Consider the following 21683-nt stretch of genomic DNA (forward strand, 5'->3'; position numbering starts at 1 on the left):
GTAACTTTGACAGAGAGTCCTCCACATGAACAGACAATGTACATGAATATTACTTTTCTGAAAAAAGATAAAAGTAATTACGCTTACCACAAACAAAAATAGTAATATTAAACGCATTAGTTACTATTTACTCTCACATCTTATTTATAATTTTTTTTATAGTGTGGGAGTATTTTTCATAGAGTATGAGAATATTTTTTATAAGATATTTGAATATTTTTTATAGAGTGTGGAGTGTGAAATAATATATAATGACTGATGAAAATAATTTTTCATTGAACTCTATCATATTTTTTTTCCGATTTCCCTTCAATTCCTTAGCTGTGGATTATCTTAAGCTATGTTCGGACATTATCCGGCTTATTACCCCGTCCAGATAATATTTCAATATCATAGAAAGTCATTGCAGTGCTGAGTCTGACCCGACTTTCTTGACTAACAAATAATTTAGAAGGGAAATGCTAGATCTCCCGCTGGGCCCAGCATTTTGTTTTTATGTATTTTTTTAAGTGTTTTTTTATGTAAATTTTTTTAATAATCTTATTTTTCAGAGTTTGACAGTTTCGATTCAAAAATGGCACCTGCACGAACCTAAGAGTCAGTACGTCCAGCAGTTCACGCTTCCCAGCAAATAAATGCGTGTTTATTATTTCTTGAAGGCAAAAACTGAAACCTTGCCATTCCACGAAACAGAAGGCGCCCACAGCATTCATCATGGTTTCTTCGAGATGGCTTTTCTTCCTCTCCGCCATTCTCATGCTCACAGCTCTAGCCATCGCTCAGTCTGCAGAACCCTTGTACCATTTTTGTTTATATGAAAAGGGTAACTACACGTCTAACAGTAACTACGAGACAAATCTCAATCAACTCCTCACCTCCGATGTATCCTCCGACACCGGTAGTAACTCTGGCTTCTACAATTCCTCGTATGGCCAAAACTCCGACCAAGTACATGCAATCGGGCTTTGTAGAGGCGATGTTAACTCAGATGTACTCTGTCGTGATTGTCTCAACAGCGCTAAGTCACTTCTCCCACAGCGCTGTCCCAATCAAAAGGAGGCAATTGTGTGGTATGACTACTGTATGTTTCGCTACTCAAATCGCTCAATTTATGGCGTCTTGGAAACTGCTCCTCCACTCTTTATGTGGAACACCCAAAACGTATCGGCCAATTATGTGGAGCAGTTCAATGCTGTTCTGAGGACCTTGTGAAAACCTGACTAGTCAAGCTAAAGATGGTGGTTCTCTCCGCAAGTTTGCTGCAAATAGCGCGAGCGCACCCGAGTTTAAAACGTTATATGCACTTGTGCAGTGCACGCCTGATTTGTCTATGGACGACTGCGAAGGTCGCTTACGCGGGGCTAAGGAAGCCATCCCACAATGTTGTAACGGGAGGATAGGTGGGAGAGTCGTTAGACCCAGCTGTAATATCAGGTTTGAGATGATTCCTTCTTTAACTCTACAACTGATGCGTCAGCACCACCAGCCAATAACACTCCTACAACAGGTAATACAGAATTCATTTCTCATATGTATATATATTTATTTATATATATGCCATCATGAATATTATAACTTGACAGTGGAAGAAACTCTCAGTTCGATGCATTTCCCTCATTTTCCCAGCACATATATATCTTCGTTTAGTAAAGCTTTCTCTTTTCGTAAAAAATATTATTTTTTTTCCTTTTTTTTAATGTTTAATTTTTGGTTAAATAAATTACTTGAACTTGAAAAACAAATTACAGAGAACGGTTTAAAAATTGAGAAAAATACACTCAACGTACATTAATGCACTGATAATTGTTAAATTGGAAACTATTGATTTGATGCGGGTGAGTACTAGATTGGTATTTTGCTGAAGATCATAATATATGGTTAATCAAGAATGGAAATTGAGCAATTTGACCCCCCGTTAAAACCCGATCGATTGACAGGATTGTATCGTTTGCATCTGCCTTTGTTTATTCTAAGAATTTTTTATGTTATTGATGTGTTTAGTTTATTTCTCATTAGAGTTATTCTATTATCAAACATGTAGATACACCATTCATATCACTTAATTGTAAAATTTAATTTTTAAAATTTAAATTTTAAAATTTAAAGTTTCTTTTCTAAATCAAATTATACCATATAAGCAATTTTAGTACTAGTGTGTTATAATCTACACCGACTTAGAATTTTTCTTTCTCAGTATTATCCAAAGGGAATCCTAATTGCAAAATACAATCTTTTGTGTTTTGTTTAGATGTTAAGAGTATCTCAAATTATTTATAGATTATAGTAAAATAATAATAAATTATTTATAATTATTAATAAAATAATTTGAAAATATCTGAAAATAATAATTATATATTCCACACGGAACATACAAGATTGTGTTTTGCAATTAGTTGTGAAGTAAAGGCTTATGGTTTGCAGGAAGCAAGGGGAATAGTACGTCTCGGACAGTCATCATTATGTTGTAACAATTGTTGCTTCTGTGATACTACTGATCGTCATCACCATCTGCATCTATAGGAGAGTGAGGAGGTGGCCATGGGTGAAACCTGAAAGTAAGTACAACTTCAGTTGTACTCTTAATATTTTATAGGATAGATTTACTGCTTGCTGTCTCAAAACCACTTATTGTGACAACATCGCCTCATTAAAAAAAAGAGTTTTACTATTTATTAAAATATAAAATAAATAATAAAATTTATCTCTTTCTACTAACTTAATTTTTTAGAACAAGTAGTGATTTCATATAATATCAGAGCAGAGGTCCTGAATTCGAATTCTAGCTCTATACTCTATCATATTTAATTAAATATTTCGCGTGTTGGGCCACTCATTGAGAGAGAGTCTAACCCACACGTGAGTGAAGTGTTAAAATATAAAATAAATAATAAAATCTACTTCTTCCCATTAACTTAATCTTTTGGGATAAGTAGTGATTTCACAAATCATTTCTACACATTATATTTTTTTATTATTTTTATTTTATTCTTCTTAAATTTAATAAATTCTTCTACTCATCATTTATATACTATATATTTGATAAAAAAAAATATAGTACGTAGTGTATGGCCGGAATGATAAATAGAAATTTTCCTTGTGCATATTTTGAATTTTCAAGTCATTTAATTATCTGTTGGCTTTCTCAAATTAGGTGAACCTGTGGATGAAATAGGAAGCATGGAGTCCTTGCAGTTCGACTTCGACGCCATAAAAGTTGCTACGGATAAATTTTCTGAAGAAAATAAGCTGGGGCAAGGTGGTTTCGGTGTTGTTTACAAGGTAATTAATGGATATAATCTTCTTGAAATTAAAGGGTATCATTAATTAAAGGGTAATTAATAGTTGAACTATCACCCAACAATTTTCTAAAACCATCTTGCTACAGATTCAATTCACTAAGCATCACATCTTGTCATCTTGTCAATCCAACTTTAGCACAACACATAAAATGACTTCCAAATATATTCTAAGATCGTTTTACACTAACTAAACATAGGTACGGTGCAACTATTTTTTGAGACAATCAAAATAGCTGTTATATAGTTAAGATGATGCATACATCTAAGAGTTATGTTGTTATCTGCGGTATGAATGGAAAGGACATTGAATTTTTTGTTGCATTGTTGCCTCCACTGGTCCATGTCTGTAGTAAGTTGCATGGTCCATTGTTTTTCAGAAGTTCTCGTTGCCATGTCTTGCAAATAAGGCAAATGCTCCTACATGGATCAAATTTTGAGTGTTTGCATAATTAATACATAAATAAAATCTTTAATAAGCACCAAAAATAGCTAGAATCATAAATAAATATAACTAGTGTACTTTTGTGATTGTTGTTAACTTGGTTTAAATATTAAAGACGTGTCAACTATATTAAATACTGGTTTTGTATGTTTAGTTGGGAAGTTTATATGATCGAAAAGCATAAAAGTAAATGAGAATCAAAGTGCAATGATTATCTAGGAAAGAATTGAATTATACTTTGTATTAATCACATTAGTTGTTGTGGTAGATTGTCATTGCCTATTGATGCATTGTTATCAAGTGTTTTGCGGATTGAAAAGAGGGAAAAGAAATTCTGGTTTAGATAATATTTATAATGGAAGAAATTATATTGTGAGTGCCAGATGGGTTGCATTTCAAGACAAAAGGTTGGAACTGCTTTTTTTTAAGACAAAAGGTTGGAACTGCTAGTATAAATTGTCATCATTATGAACATTTTATGGGAGTTGTTGGTTGAAAATTGGTACTTGTTTATATTGTTGTTGTTTTTTAACACCACATATGTGAAGATTTAATTTATACTTATCGGTATCTTTAAATGTTGGGTTTTTTTTTGGAATGATAAGGTGAATATAGTTGCATAAGGATGAAGTTATCTATTTAAATGTTAAGTCCTTTAAAATGAAATGTTTCTTGATTCAATATAATGGAACTGAATGTGATTTTTTTTTTTTTTTTTATAATTAACTCATTGTATAACTTAAGACTGAGATGATGAGATGATTTAGCTAACTGTTGGGAAGAAGTAAAAGATTTTGTTTCTAACAAGTGGAGATTTGTTCCAAGAATGTAAAATTTTTTAAAATTGAATTGTTAGATGTGGAGATAAATTTATTGTAAAAACAAAGAAATCATTGTCTTTGCGTTAGAAAGTTAAGGCTATGAAATGGTATCATTATACATAGCAAAAGTCATGAAGTATTATTGTAGTTGTTTTAATGAAACAATCAAGTAATCGAAAATAAAAATAAAACTAATGGACTTTATCATGGCTTTGAGAATAAAAAATAATATTTGGTGAGAATCGATTAGCATCACAAATGGGAATGGAATCCTTTTTTGACAATAAAATGTTTTTTAATTAGGACCTATAAAAAATTGATATATGAAATATATACTACATACTATGACTTGTGACATGCATATATATATATATATATATATTTCATATTGTTTTATATGGAATAGAGTTCATATTTTTGTATTAATTTGTTAATCATCTCCTGGTTTTTCTTGAAAAGAAACGTAAAATTACATTTATGGGAATGGAAGAATTATAACAAATTCAGGGTTGGATTTTAGGATATTTATTAATTTTCTACAGGTATAGAATCATTCAAAAAAAATTAATATCTTTATCAAATTTATTAATTGAATTATACAATTTAGAATGATTGTACGATGATACATGAATGTTTTAATTAAAAGAGTTGATTACCTCGCCAGTATGTTCCATAAGGTTTGCTGCTGTGTAGCCTAAAGCAAGCTCTGCAAGTGGACCAAATAAAACTGCTGCCAATTGTCCTGTACCATCCACATCCATATATGCTCGAGAACTATAAATAATAAAAGTAGAGCTGTGAGTTCACATGAATAAAAGCCATATATTATAGCTTTGATTTGAACAGTTGTGGTTTAAAATTTAAAAATAACATACATACCGCGACTGTGAATTGCTTGTCTTCTTGCAGTGATAGCAAATGAATGTTTCGTTGTATTCATATCCTGTTCCTTTGTTACATCCAACACAAGACATGTAATAGGAAATTTGATCCAAATCGGCCACAATAATTTTTGCTTTTATCCAAAATCTTGGTTTCTACATCACGTTTAGTACACAGAGAGTGGGAATTTAATTATAGGAAAGTGCATGTATTATATTATGATGTTTATACATAGAGAGTATGAATTTATTGTCAATAGTGCAATTTTATCGTTAGAGGTTGCAATGATTTTAAGAGCTCAGCAACATCACATATCTTAGTTATGGGCTGGGTACCAACGGTTGAGCCAAATGCGGACGCATTGTGCATGCTTTTTTCAATGATGTCTTCAAGTAATTGATCATTAATTGTTGCCCTTCGAATTAACAAGAAAATGGAAATCATAAAGAATAATTCTAGAGATTAGATTAATACAATTCATTTTCAGAGTTGTGAGAAATTGTGATTGAGATAGTTAATACACTTTAAGATATATGAACAAATCACTGAAGTTACAAATTATGTCATATAATAGAAATAGATTGAAAAAGTAATTAAAAAATATGAATTACCACTTTTGTAACTGCACTGCATTAGGAGCAAGAGGACTGATTATGAATATGCTTGTTGGGCGAGACGAAAGAGACAGACCTATGTTGGAAGAACATTTCAAAAATAATAGTAGTATATAATATTAAAAAAATGAGAACAATTTTATTTAGAGAGAATACCGTTGTAAGATCCAACTTTGAGACGTGTTCCTAGAATGATTGGCTTTGCTAAAATAATTTCAGAAATTTTTTCACATTCAGCATGTACAAACCGATCCCACATTGTTAACCATATGGGTTTGAGGCTACAACATTTAAGCAAGATCATGTAGAGATTTAGTGTCGATAAATAAAATGAAAAAAAATTAAGTCTGAAGTTTTATAATAAGACGTTAACAATTTAGAAAGAATTTTACCTCTCGTCAATAATAAGTATTTCTGGGATTGCTGTTGGTCCATATGTTGTATTTATGTCTCGAGGTGATTTAATGTGAATTGCAACCGCCAATAAGTCTAATGATCTAACATATGCATTACTGATGTAATATGATTGAAAGATGTTTAGTGTGTCATCGCACAAATCTATATCTTTATCAAACATTGTAGCTTGTAATCGATTGCCCTGTAAAATATGACAGGGTTTTGCGTAAGATTATAGCCCAGTTTATTGACTAAGTTAAACATGGCTAATAAGAATCATAATAACTAAAAAATGGAACTGAGAGAAAAATCTAATTTTAAGTGATTATATCACAGAACAAAAAATAGAGGAAATATAAAAACTTTCTTTTTATAAATACGAATTATGATATGCGTAGTACCTCTGAATCAATTAAAGTTAATTTCTGATACTTGACTTTCGTTTGGGTGACTTTTCAGCTACAATCATCTTCATTTTCCAATTTTCTTGTATTTGGAGTAACATCCTTAATCGATGTGTAAATAGTACGCATCTTGGAGGCTACTCATATACAAGCGAAGTAAACATATTAGAAAATGCAGTTTATAACATTTATGAGATTTATGCAGTAAATGAATTCACAATATTAAAAAGATATATAAAAGAAAATTGACCAAGATGATTCGTATTTTCTATGATAATCACTAAAATTTTAAGAAAGTAGAAGGCATATAATGAAATTACATTACCTATTTAAGTCTCTCATGAATATGCAAGTGTTAACAATTCTTTATAAACAATATTCTTTGTATAGCATTCTTCAGAATCATCATTTGAGACCGGCCTTATTAGAATTTTTATTGAAGCAACAATTTTTGCTCTTGATAATGATATAGTTGTCCGTGACAAAATACTGGCTGAGGCAAATATATGCCGACAAAATCTAATGTTTGGCCTTGAGATTTATTTATTGTCATTGCGAAGCAAAGTTTGAAAGGGAATTGTGTTCGCTTGAATGGGAACCCACTACTTTCTTCAGTACTTGGCAAGAATGGAATCCTTAGTATAAAAACTTATTTCCCACTGTGGTGACCAATAGCAATTTCTGCATTAATAACGTTGTGATCAAACTTGCGGCAAATAAGACGTGTTCCATTGCATAATCCTTCTGAATGATCAATGTTTCTAAGTAACATGATAGGACAATATTTCTTAAGCAATAATTCATGAGGTGGAAGGCCACTTGGAGTCAAAGTGGAAGGCCACTTGGAGTCAAAGTGTTTAAGAAATCCTCCATAATACATTGTTCAGATTTATCTATTGTTTCATTAAAGCTATAATATCGAGCAATTTTACCAAGAAATTTTTGAATGAGTATAACATTTATTTCATCAACAGAATTGTTCTTCGGTGTTAGAATAACTCGATTCATCATTTCTGACAACTTTTCTGAATAGTTATGAATATCTTCGAATACAGTATCCATCAAATTATTCAAAGAATCAACATCATTTTTGTAAGGAATAAGCATGCTATCTGGAACTCTGATCTTTTCTTCAACTGTGACTGGCATTATTACACTGCCAACTTGGAGCAAATAATTTGAAAAAATTGGATCTAATCTTGCTCGCATATTCTCAGTTAATTCAATTTTACTCAATGCAGGCCATAGGTACGAATAAACTAAACTGACATCAATTTGTTGTTGTCTTGTGCCTTTTCGAACCACAGGCAAAACTTGCCGGAAATCACAGCAAAACACAATAACTTTGCCACCGAATGTGAATTCTGAATCGTTGATATCTTGTAACATTTTTTTCAGTGCTTCTATAGATTCTTTTCTAGACATAGGTGCTTCGTCTCATATAATTAATCTTGCAAGACGTATCAATCTTGCAAGACCACTTTGTTTACTAATAATGCATGTACTATTTTTATCAAGATCCAACGGAAGCTTAATTCTTGAATATCCTGTTCGACCTCCTGGCAAAATCGATACAGCAACACCAAACAATACAGTTGCAAGTGCAATTAATTGTTTTGATCTAACTGAAGCAAGGAGCGCTTTATATAGATATGTCTTTCCTATGCCACCTAGGTCATTGATAAAAAATGCAGCGGGTTGGTTTGAGAAGACTTTTTCCAAGATTGAATTGTATGCATTTTGTTATTGATGATTAAGAGCTGTTGAAGCGAAGAGATCTTCCTTCGGAATTACAACTGCCGATTCATCATTGATCTCTCTAGATTCAGTTTGGTCGTCATCAAAAGAAACATTATTATCTACCAAATTAAATGTGTTGATGTCTTTCTCCATAGATTTAAGAATGGAAGAAATATTTCATAAAACTTAAATCTTGATTTCTGCTAAGTTTGTACTATCTTCTTGAAAATATATTGACATATCTTGCTCAAACCATTCCCAAATTTCTCTTAGATTTGTTGGATTACAATAAACAAGAATTGTTGCAAATAACCACCTCAAACTGTATGGCATTTGATACAGAGATGCTTCTTGCAAAGAATCTTCCAGATTACTATCTTTTTATAATAGACCATGCAAGGTAGCTGCTTCACGAAATGTTGGTGCCACTACACTATTAACTATCTTGAGATGATCAAATGATAAAGGACCTCTTATATGATTTAATAAAATCTGTAGATAATATATTTCTCCTTCAAATGGGCTTGCTGCGACAATTTGGCCTATAACACTTTTCTTTCTTCTAGGACTCCACATTTTGTGTTGTTGACTCCAAACAAAAGTTTCAGGAAATTCTTTGTATAACGATGTTTGCTCAGTTTCATTTGTTTGGTTTGTTGAAAAGAATTCTGTTAACATTGATTTCGTAGAGCGATCAGAGGTTAGAACATTGGTCAAATCTTCATGAGGGCGAAAAGCTACCAAATGTTGATCTTCATGATGGAGATGCAAACTATACATAGATGGATACATTTCGTTAAGAATAAAACCATATATTCTCCACATGGCTTCAGGTGGAGAAATTCATCGGGCTGATTGGAATTGTTGAATTTCATCTTTGTCATGAGTAATTTGTTCAGAAATCAAATTAAAAGCGACACGATCATGGCCTTTATAGATATACTTATAAAGGTATTTCACATCCTTGATCGTAAAACAAATCTCTACATTAATGTGAGAATCAAATTTTACAACAAGATATGGATTATAAGGAACAACCCAACGATTATCCAAGCCTTTGTCCCTGACCTTGGCAATAACTCCATTTTTGCATTGCCTATACTGTGGAAAACAATCAACTCCAACTATTGTACTGGATGCGAAGTGTTTTGGATAATGGTTTTTACAACAACCATTTTTGTTCATACAGACATTGGTTGGATTTAATATTCCACAGGGGCCATGTATCATATGCTTCACAACTGCTTTGTATAAATGTGGATTTTTATTTTGATTAGGGATTTCTGCAGAGACAATCTCATCGAAAGTTTCAAGAGCATGAACTTTCCAATCTCTTTGCAATATAATTAAGAAATGAGCATGTGGTAATCCTCTTTTTTTATGTTCAATTACATAAACATAAGCATAAACTTTTCTAAAGAGATTCATGACGGACAAAGTTTTTCTAAAATCCTCATTGATCAACAGACAACTACGAATCTGATCTCTGGCTGCCGTTTGGTTGAGGATTTGAGATTCATGATGGATGAAGTTTTTCAATATCTATTTGCTAGTTTTCCTGTACTTGAAAAATTGGAGCTAAGCAAATGCAATCAATTAATGAAGAATATAATGATTTCTAGTACACGGCTTGAACAACTTGTCTTAAACAACTTGTCTTCTCCTTTACAAGTCCTTTATGCCTAAAGCAGGTCAAACTATCTTTTGAACGAGTAGGAGTACAAGAGTGCTAGCCTTGAATTCCAGCTTGGAATTAGCAATGCTCTATGGTTTGATAAATTGTGTCAATTTCTTAAGAAGCTCAAGCGCTCCAATGGATTAAAATTGGTTGTCTGTTGCAAAAAGAATATCATTATTCATGAAAAACTGAGAGAAATCTTGCTTCAGCCATTTTGCAATCTCAATTCTTCTAATATATTTGTAAAACGAGAAATGATATTTATAAATAATAATTATAGAATGCGCAGGCGTCACATACTTCTTTAAAAAAAATGAAATTTATGCAAAAAATAAATAAATAAATAAATCTATTCATTTTTTAAAAAAAATGCATGACACTAGATTCATAAACCCAAGAGGTATTTGGCTTTATCATATCTTGGTGTGAAGAAAAAAAGAGAAGAAAACTCACAATGGCTCCACAAATACGAATTATGATGTCACTACAAGAAATAGGGCCTTTTCCGGTGTAAAAAATCGTCTCAAATAATCCTTAAAATCGCTGCAAAAAACCTTTCACAGCGATTTATACTGCACCGGACATTCATCGCAATTGTTGACTCACTTAAAAGTTAAACCAACGAAGCCCAAAAATCGTCGCAAAAAATGTTTATTCGCAGCGATTTGTTTCGTTGCTAATATTGCAAATTACGCTGCAAATAACGTTCATATTTCAGCTCTTCATCGCTACGAAAAAGTATTTGTAGCGTTTTATATCGCTGTGAATACACAAAATATCGCCGCAAATATCTTCATATTATTTGCAGCATGTTAAAAAATCGATGTGAATAATATTTGCAGCGGTTAAAATCGCTGCAAATAAGATTGTCTATTTTCCAGTGGGTAAGTGTCGCTGCAATTGACTAGTTGCGACGATATGTAGTCGCTGCAAATAGTCTGATTTGACAAAAAATTATTTCCGGCGAACTGTACTGGTCGGAAATGATGTTTTGAAAAAAAAAAAAAAAAATGCACAAAACAGAATGAATAAAAAATATAATGCACATCCAAATTATATTCACTATGAAATTTATGGGTGGCCACACAAAGCTCAAACTATATAAATTGCAATTTAGTATTTATATCAAACATTTAGAATGAACTATATATACAACCACACCACCTTATATAACCAAGAAAATCTCTAAATTCAATTCCCACATCTTTTCTTTTTTCACATTACCTAGCTCCACTCAATATATGTATAAACAACTAAATCAAAAAAACACCCAAACAAGAAAGGGTGCTCACATGCAACAACTTTACATGACTAAAGCAGAGTTATTTTTCAGGACCATATTTTATTTTGTTATTACAAAATCAAACCAAAGCATATGGGATAATTTCAATTTAGTTTTGTGCATGCTCAGGCAGTTATCTTGTTGAAAATATCTAGGATGTTTGAATATCTAATCCTTTAAAATACCATTCACCAATACCAAGAATCAAATGGAAGGCATCCAATTGAATTCTCTAGTTATACTGTTAAGTATACTAACAGTGACATTAACTACACAATGTGATCACTTATCTCAGATTGATGGAAGAAACTATACCATTCACAGACAAAAAATCAATAAAACTACTCTCCTCTTAGTATAATTATCAATGCATTTTACTAAAAACAGGAAGAAGAAAGACAAACCATATCAAACCTGCAGCAGCCCTCAAGCTAGAAACTAAATCACAATCAGCTTCATCTCTTCATCTCTTCTTCTCCAACTACAATGTGGCTAGGGAATAAGTGGAGCCAGCTAATACTAGGATTCCCATTTCCAATATTTCCCGAGAACACAAGCAATCAAGCCAAATCTGAGCACATATCATAAAGGGCATGAGTACTAGAGAGAATATGATATTTTCTTACTATTAGACAGACAGAGAAAGTGACATTAATGTAATACTGGTTGGTCACCTAATTTGGGTTGGAGAAAAACATCAGAGAAATATATCATTTGCTCAAAAGAGAATCAAAGAGAACAAAAGTAGTCCTTGGTGACTGGTGTTATTATATTTAATGACTAAAAAATCTGATTAAGAGTACAATACAACACAAGCTTCCACTTCTTGACTCTAAGTTTGCCCACCACATTCTAACTCCTGCATTTTATTAATCTACATCAACCGCGTACTCAATTCAATCCAACTTCAAGTATAATACTCCTTCTCCATATATTTACAATAACAACCCAACGACTTCACCATTCAACTCAATCACACAATTGTAAACTCAACAACATTTTACACTTCACACAATAGTTGTTTAATCTTGGTTTAGAATCAAGATAAGGCCCATGAGTCACTTGGAAGTCTCAATAATAATGTCTAACAGGAGAGGCTAAGTTTCTTGGTGAGGTTTCATGGTGTCAAAGCATGAGAATTGTGGTCTCATGCTTGTCCACCACATTTCCTACATTAAAAGTAAAGTAGAACCATGAATGAAGCCTATTCAGATGAAGAAAAATAGGGAAAATCTAAGGGAACACATGTAAAACCAAAACTAAGTTTACCTAGTATTTACACTTCAGATAGTTATATACAAATGGCTAGATGAAAACTGATTTTGACAAGAAGTTTATTATGTATGTCTCAATTTTTTAGTAGTCTAGCATGTCACAAATTGATAGATGTAACTAAATTGAATTTACATAGGAAAGGGAAAGAACACGGGCTGATTATAATCACCTCACAACTCTATGTGAACAGGGGCTGATTTAGAGGACCAAAAATTACTATCTGACTATGTGAACTAAATTTGCTCAAGGAATATGTACTTTAAAGTTTAAAAGGTACTAAAATAGAGCCATAAATAACATAATATAGAGTAAAAAGACTAGTTACAATGTCTTAAAAAAATCCCAGTTGGAAGCAAGTCTGGAGAAGAAACAGTTTTTGGAGAAGAACATAATTCAATGCCATAGAACATATTTGCTAGAACATATTTACTTGCTAATACCATAAAAACTCATAGAAGCATATATGCTAGAACACTCTGCCCACCTCTTTTAATACTCATTCACATTCAACAAGTAATTGATTCCAATTCTTGTAATAAAAATAAAGAAAAAGGAAAGGAAGTGGTACCATGAGGGAGAAGGCTAGAGGATGGTTTATCCAAGCCAAAACCAAGAAATTTATAAGTATCCGGACATATTAAAGAAATTTATAAATTTCTTTTAATACTCATCCACCACAGAATCCAACAATGAGCTTCATAACAATATTACCAGCAGATCCATAATGAGAATTCAAAAAGCCCACTAAAGATCATAGGTTAGAATATAGATAATAAACCCTTATAAACAATGCTGAAGCTACAATGCCGCAAAAAATCTAATAAACCCTTGTAAGTTTCTAGGAATTTGCAGTGAATTCTTTATCCAAAAAATAAGGTCTAACAGGGTAAAATGTTGAAATACTTAAAAAATGTTACATGGATTGTATACTCCTAATCCAATTGGTAAACTTTTGAGGCGCTATAGTAGGAATCCACCTTTTCCCTTACCAAATTCCAACTGCTACCATATTTTATAGTTAATGCATTTGTATCAAAAGATCAGAGTTCCATCATTATAATCTATAATGAGCCTTCATCTAAGAAATTGAATGGTGTATTTTTCTATGATATGAAACAAAGGAAAGCCAAATAATTACTTGATTTTATTTCTTCAACAATTATTCAGTTCGTATACTAACCAAGTCTAACAAAATATTAGACGTCTTAAAATCACGATAGATGAAAACTGATTTTGACAAGAAGTTTATTATATATGTCTCGATTTCTCAGTACTCTAGCATGTCACAAAATTATAGATGTAACTAAATTAAATTTACAAAGGAAAGTGAAAGAACAGGGGCTGATTAGAGGCTAGAAATTAGAATGCTAAGCTTGAAAGCAAACTTTTTCTTCACAAGTTGGACTTCTAAATATAAGTAGCCTTAACCAATAAAAAATCAGAAATAGCTTCTTTTTGGAAAGTTATAAAATAACTACAAAAGAAAGAGTCCCGTGGGAAGTACCTTTACTCAATTAAGGAGACTTAGATATGGTAACCATCAAATGATCTTGAAAACTAGGTAACATTAAGTATCCTCTGCATAAGCTCAAATAAACATATACAACTTATGACACTGTTAAAATAATAAACAAAAGAGACATTAATTTGAGAGCAACAAAGACAATTCTAGATTTCCATCTTCATCGAAATTACAAAGTATATTTCACCTCAAGTGAGATACTTTTCATTTATAAGAGGTCATGTGAAGATATTTGTTTACTCTCCAGGTTTCAAACCCTCAGGTACTTTTCAAAATTAAAGTAAGGATGACTTGTTAGCATCAAATGCTCTAATTGTAGGGCACAAGAGATTTTAGCAAATTACAAGGAAAAATAATCCCTCTATTATTACAAAAGTATAAAATGAGAATGAGGAAGACCCAATAATTGCCTTCTTCATCCAAGAGTAAATCCCACATTTGAACCTTCCATCTATCCTCACCGAGGTACAGATCCAAGTGTAGCACGGTAGACATTTGAACCACCAAAATGAATATAATTTAGAATCAAAATTAAATCAACTACAAATAAAATGTTCACACAGGTATTTAGTGAGTAAAGTTTCAATATTTCTACATAACACAACACCCAATGCTCAAGGTACAATTAGAACTGAAACAAAAATATCCAGGTGATTGAGTACCAGCCAAAGGTCTAGACACTATACCAACTATGACATTATAAATTAACCAGTTATATATACATAAAGTAATTAGGCCATGCTAAGATAGGTAAGAATAAAATGTTATTAATATGAGAAAAGGGTGTTACCTGCGCACACAAGAAGCATGAAAGAGATTCAGATCATGCCAAGAAATATAAGTAACTTAACTCCTGTAAATCTCACAGATAATAGTTTTTAATAGAAATCCAAAAGGATAAACTATAAATCAGTTACACATCAAATAGGGTAATGAACATGCCTAGCTATCCCACCATTGTATCTTTCCCATCTTTATCACTGAGTAGCAGTTCAACTGTTGGTGTGGCTCCACCATGTCGCAACACATGAGGATTTATTGTTTAAGAGGAATCCATCATATTCTTGTCCTATCCTTCTCTAGCTTTGTTGATCAATGATTACCCAGTAAAAAGCCCTAGTTTTGCGTCCATAAGAAATGAGATACAAGGAACCTCATCCATGGGCTCAAAAGACGGTACGATGTATTTTAGTAAATAGAGACCCACAGCCACCACCGCTGCTCCCTTTGGATACCCATGAAGATTAAGTAGATTTGGAACAACATCAACAAATTAAAACCTAGATAAAAAAGAAAACGGCATCTAACTAACGCTTGGAGAGAGAATAACCTTGGCAAGATTAATACAAAAGCACTATATTGGTACTCGGGGGTGGAAGCTGTCTGGCCACATCATTCTGGGTCTAGATGCTTGAAGAGCAGTGAATGAAATAGAAGAGGAAGACTTAGAAGAACATAAAAAAGAAGAAGATGATTTGGAAATAAGGGTTTGGAAATCTTACCTTGGGGAAGTTCGAATATGTCGGGGTGAGTGGAAGGAGAGACGGAGAGGGCACTACAAGAAACAGGGCCTTTCCCGGCGTGGGTTGTGCTCGAGGTGAGGTGGCGGTGGCGTGGTGGGGTTGCGGGCGACGGACTGTGCTTACCGGCGTGGGTTGTGCTCGAGAAGGAAGAGTTGGAGAGAGAGAAGGGGAGGGAGAGGGGGGCAAGGGGGAAGGGCTGGAGGGAAATGACAGGGGAACGAGCAGGTATTTCATTTTGATCAGCTTTTTTCGGCGTCTCCATATTGCCGCAAATTACCACTTTCACAATCGCAACGATTATTTAAGCGTCGCAAAAAAAATTTTAATATTCCCGCAAATTTTTCATTACAAAAATTGAAAAGTCACTGTAAATGACCAATTTTGTATTTGCAACGATTTTGTCCGTCATAAAAATTATAAAAATCGCCACAAAAGACCATTTTCCAACATGATGTAAAAACCCGTGACGACGTGAAAAATTGTTGTAAATAGTGGTTGTTTGCGGCAATTTTATTTGCAACAGACATAAAATCGCCATAAAAATCCTTATTTCTTGTAGTGTGTCTAGGGGTGTAAACTCAAACCGAAAATCTGAAAAACCAGTCCGAACCGGACCGTTTTTACCGATTTTGAACCGGTCCGGTCCGGAACTAGTTTTTAAAATGTAAAAACTGGTCCGGTTCCGATTCAGTTCTGGTTTTGGGATTTTTTGGACCAGACCGAACCGGACCGGATCGGTTGATTAAAAAAAATAAAAATAATATTTTTATATATAAAGTTTATACAAAATATTTTAAATATATATTAAATATTAATATAAATCAGTTTTATATATAATGTATAATTATAAATTTATACATTAAATGTTAATTTATAATTTCATATGTATATATACATGTATATGAAATAATTTCATATTATAAATTATAAATTATTACATTAAATGTTAATAATAATATATAAGTTTATAAATAATCGTAATAGTCTAATATAGACTATAGATTATAGTTATACTTATAATTAATACTAAAAGTTTTTTTTTTATAAACAAATTTTTAATGACAAATTGTGAAATTTACATTTTAAAAAAATCAGAAAACCAGACCGGACTAGACTGGAAACCGGTAAAACCGGAAGTACCGGTTTAGGAGGGTAACCGGTGCGTAATTGGTTTTGAAAAATTCAAAACCGGTACATACCGGTTCGGTCTTAGATTTTATTCAAAACCGGACCGGACCGCACCGGTTACACCCCCAAGTGTGTCCCTTTTTTCATGCCTTAGGTTTTCTAGAAGGGAAATGATATATGTCTCGCTAGGGGCTACCTGCTCCCAATTTTTTATTTTTTTTATTTAATGATTAAGAATATATTTTTTAATAATATTATGATTTTTTTTATTTTTTTAAAATATTTAAAAATGTTAAAAAATACATATATGAAAAAAAGAACAATCCTAAGCATAAATTCATTTTCATGTTTTTTGGATAGCCATTGCCATGATTTTCTTTTTTATTTTATATCGTTTTTTTAAAAGATAAGAGTGTCAGCTACAAAAAGATAATACAAGAAGAAATCTTATATAGAAATTGATTTTATCATAAAAGTAATTCTATAATTTTATATGTCATATTAAAACATGTCAATTTATAAATTTATTTTTTATGAAATTTTTTTGTGACCAAAATATTTACCTTTTGTAAAATCTTCTAAGATTAAAATTTGTCTTAAGTTATTAAACAATGTATTTTATCAGTTTTATAAAGGTGTTTGTGTCCGGTCATTATGTATGAAAAGTCTTCCAAACTCTCCAATATTGTTCACACATGACATTTATCCATCCACCACTCAGTACGTCTGATTAATCCAAAAGTATTCCGAGTATGGAAATTGGAAAAAGTGAAATTCGGCAATCATTCAAAGAAGGAAGTATAAAAAAGTAGCCAATTTCCAAAGAGAAAATGCTAAAACAACAACAACTACTTTACTATTTTTCTATCATCTTGGAATAAAATAATATTTTTTAAAATATATATTTTAATTTTGATTTTGATTTAATGTATTTAAATTATATAAAAGTATTATTTTATTGGTAAATTGTAAATAAATGGTAGAGGAGTTGTTCGTTCATGATCATGATGTCTTTAGAAACTAGTATTTGCCGAGGAGAAATTAAGGATAGATATATTATTCTATGACAATTTGTTTACATTATATATAATAAAATAATATTATTATATTCTAATAATATTTTATTTAATTTTTAATAAAATATTTCATTTCATCCAAACGTCATAACCAATCAAGGCCAGAAAAACAATAATATGAATGCAATGTGGTTACCCCAACCTACCGCACAAACCTATCGACATGCCCACCTAAAAACAAATGCCAAAATACAAAAAGGCTGATCAACTTGCATTTATTTTTCACAAATTAAAATTATTTTATAAAATATATTATAAAATGTGCGCGGTGTATCATGTATGATATTCTAAATTAATTTAAAGTCTCGTCTAAACATTATAAAGATTAATTTTTGTCTCTTTCCCGGGACTTTTAACCCAAGTAGTACTCCACTTGGAACGGGGAAAAATTGATAAAGTCGCTCAGTTTGAATTGTTGACTAGATTTGTTATTTTTAAACGAGACATTGACTGGACTAATTACCGACTTGCCCAGAACAGACTTGACCCTGTCATCAATCATGTGCATCATTTTTCGATGATTTTTATTACTTATATCAACAAAAGAATTTGGCCAGTCCTTTTTTTTTCTTTACTCAATTTATTCTATATAACTTATAATATTTATATTATTATTTCTCGATGAATTCTCTAATTCAATATTTTTCAAAAATTCATCAAATTTCGATTTGTACTTGTTCATTTTTTTCAAATCCCAATACACAACATACTTTAATTAAACAAAATAATAAAAATTTCAACTCAAATTATTCATTTTAACAAAAATCAATATCAATTATATTTCCATTTAAAAAAAATCTAAAAACTTACATAATTTTTAATTACAAAGCATGCCTTTTCTCTCTTCATTTCATCTGCTTCTATCATGATATCCTTCATCACCCTGCATGCACCTAGTCCAGACGCCCCCCGAGGAGGAGCACAGCTTCTTACATTCCAAAACTATATTCTTTGTAATTAATGTTTGTTTTCACAATTCAGCCTCGGAATCATTGATTCAGAACTGATCGAATTCTGCTTTCTGCAGGAAAGGAGAGTAACTCTTCTCGAACTATCATTATAGTCATGGCGGCTGTTGTTTCCGCTGTGTTAATCTTCTGCATCTGCACCTGTATCTTTCTAAGGATGAGGAAGCAATGGAAGAAAGTTGAAAGTAAGTTGAAAGTTGGTTCGTTGTTTCCTAACTGTTAAGGATTTGGTTTATCTTAAATATGGAAATCATAAGAAAACTGAGACACTGAGGAAACTCAGACATGTTTCACTTTTTGGCATATATATGCTGGTTTAGTTCTAGGCATGCAGTACTGCTGGCAAGAACAAGAATGACATCAAATTCTCTGTTGTAACGATGAATGACGCTGATGTTTTATGCACATAAATTGCTCACTGATCTTTAAGCTATGGACTTATCTTTGCATAGTGGATGAAATTAACAGCGGCGCTGAATCCTTGCAATTCGACTTCAGCATGATTAGAGTTGCTACAAACAACTTTTCTGATGTAAACAAACTTGGGCAAGGTGGATTCGGTACTGTTTACAAGGTAATTCATGAACAATATGATCATATGATACACTTGCTATGTCATGAATTATATGTAACTTGAATTACTGGAGGACAGACAGGGGTCATTTGACAGGAATACATCTCTATTCAGGGAAAGTTTCCAAATGAACAAGAAATAGCTGTGAAAAGGCTTTCTAGGAGTTCGGAACAAGGTGATCAAGAATTTAAGAAGGAGATCTTATTAGTTGCCAAGCTTCAGCACAGGAATTTAGTAAGGCTCCTAGGTTTTTGCTTTGAAGGAAATGAAAGGCTTCTTGTCTATGAGTTTATGCCGAATGCAAGCCTTGACCACTTCATATTTGGTACGATTACTTTTTTTCAAGTTGCATGTATGTTCCAACACACTTGTATATATATTTGTCCTATAACCCCATATATGTGCTTAATTGAATGTGTAGATCCAAGCAAGCGTTTACATTTGGATTGGACAATTCGATACAAAATTATAGTTGGCATTGCTCGAGGGCTTCAATATCTTCACGAAGATTCTCAATTTCGCATTATTCATCGTGATCTCAAAACTAGTAATGTTTTGTTAGATGAAGAGATGAACCCAAAAATTTCAGATTTCGGAATGGCAAGATTGTTTACACTAGATCAAACTCAGGCTAATACAAGGAGAATTGTCGGGACCTAGTAAGTATATATGCTAATATCTTGTAAATATTTATGTCCCTTATAAATTAATAAAAGGATCATTTATGAAGATTTTCAATCAATATCAACATTACTGATGTATATACGTCCTCATGCAGTGGATATATGGCTCCGGAGTATGCAATGCACGGACACTTTTCATTGAAGTCCGATGTCTTTAGCTATGGCGTGTTAGTTTTGGAGATGGTGTGTGGGCGAAAGAACAATTATTTCCAAAATGGGGAGAATATGGAGAATCTTCTTAGCCATGTAAGTGCTACAATGTATTTTTTTTTTTAAGTATATTTCCCTTTTTGCAATAAACCGATTTTCTCTGTAATATATATTGTCTCTGCCTCTGTAATATCATATATCTTACAGGCATGGAAAAACTGGAGAGAAGGAACAGCTTCAAATCTTATAGATTCAACATTGAGGGTTGGTTCAACGACCGAAATAATGCAATGCATCCACATAGGATTGCTATGTGTTCAAGAGAACATAGCTGAGAGACCAACAATGGCTTCAGTCCTCCTAATGCTTAACAGTTACTCTATGGCTATGTCCGTACCCTCACGACCTGCATTCTTAATGCACAGCATCGTTGAATCAGACATGTCGTCAGGCCAATCATTCCAAGCTTCAGAAAATGAGGCTTCAATGACTGATCCATATCCTCGCTAATCCTTGATCGATCATGCCTTAGGAAAAGAAGATCAATCAATATTTGTTCATTTGTAGCTTGTAGTTATTTGCTACATACATTCGTATAGGCTTAATTGAGACGTACGTACATATGTCAAATGAGAGATGTAGATCGAGGCACCTCTGTCGAAGCTTCAGCAGATGCATGAGGACTCACTTATTGTTTTCTAGCTATCCTCGTTGGTATTTTACAAGAGTTGTAATTTAGAGCACAACTGAGATATTTGATACTTCTATGATATTACAGATGATTCGATCTAGATATTTGATATTTCAAAAAAGGCACCTGCACCACGATCAAGAGTGGTTGTGACCTTTAATTGCATGGTTACAAGCGCGTAAACATAGTTCGATCGATCAATGCATATTAAGGCATCTCCTTCTTCCCTGTCTGTTGCCGCACTGAGCATTGCCCCTCACTCACTATAGCAGACCTATGCGCACAGCCCAGATGTGCCCCTCACTCACTGCAGTCTCACACAGCAGACCTATGCGCACAACACAGCCAAGATGCCAAAGGAATAATATGTTGAAACAAACTGTACTCTCCATAGGGATAGCTGTCATTACATAAATGGTGAATGAATCAAAAGTTGTTATTTGTAACTATTATAAAAGGGCTACTGTAGTAACCATTGTAAGTTAGACAGAAAATACAAGGAGAATTCGAAACTATTGTCTAACTCTATTTTGAG

The 21683-nt window shown here is 32.6% G+C and overlaps 1 protein-coding gene and 1 pseudogene across 1 annotated transcript in view; both read left to right on the forward strand.

The window, feature by feature from the left end:
* LOC108981720 (putative receptor-like protein kinase At4g00960) overlaps positions 1–21683 on the forward strand; it is a 79249-nt gene that overhangs the window by 33445 nt on the left and 24121 nt on the right. Inside the window, exon 3 of the mRNA XM_035689639.1 lies at positions 19503–19624. Within this exon, the coding sequence (XP_035545532.1) occupies positions 19503–19624 (122 nt within the window). The remainder of the gene's footprint in view (positions 1–19502; positions 19625–21683) is intronic.
* On the forward strand, positions 715–3305 carry LOC109011551 (annotated as a pseudogene).

Source organism: Juglans regia, chromosome 4 (genome assembly GCF_001411555.2).
Source record: "Juglans regia cultivar Chandler chromosome 4, Walnut 2.0, whole genome shotgun sequence".
NCBI classification, from domain to species: domain Eukaryota; kingdom Viridiplantae; phylum Streptophyta; class Magnoliopsida; order Fagales; family Juglandaceae; genus Juglans; species Juglans regia.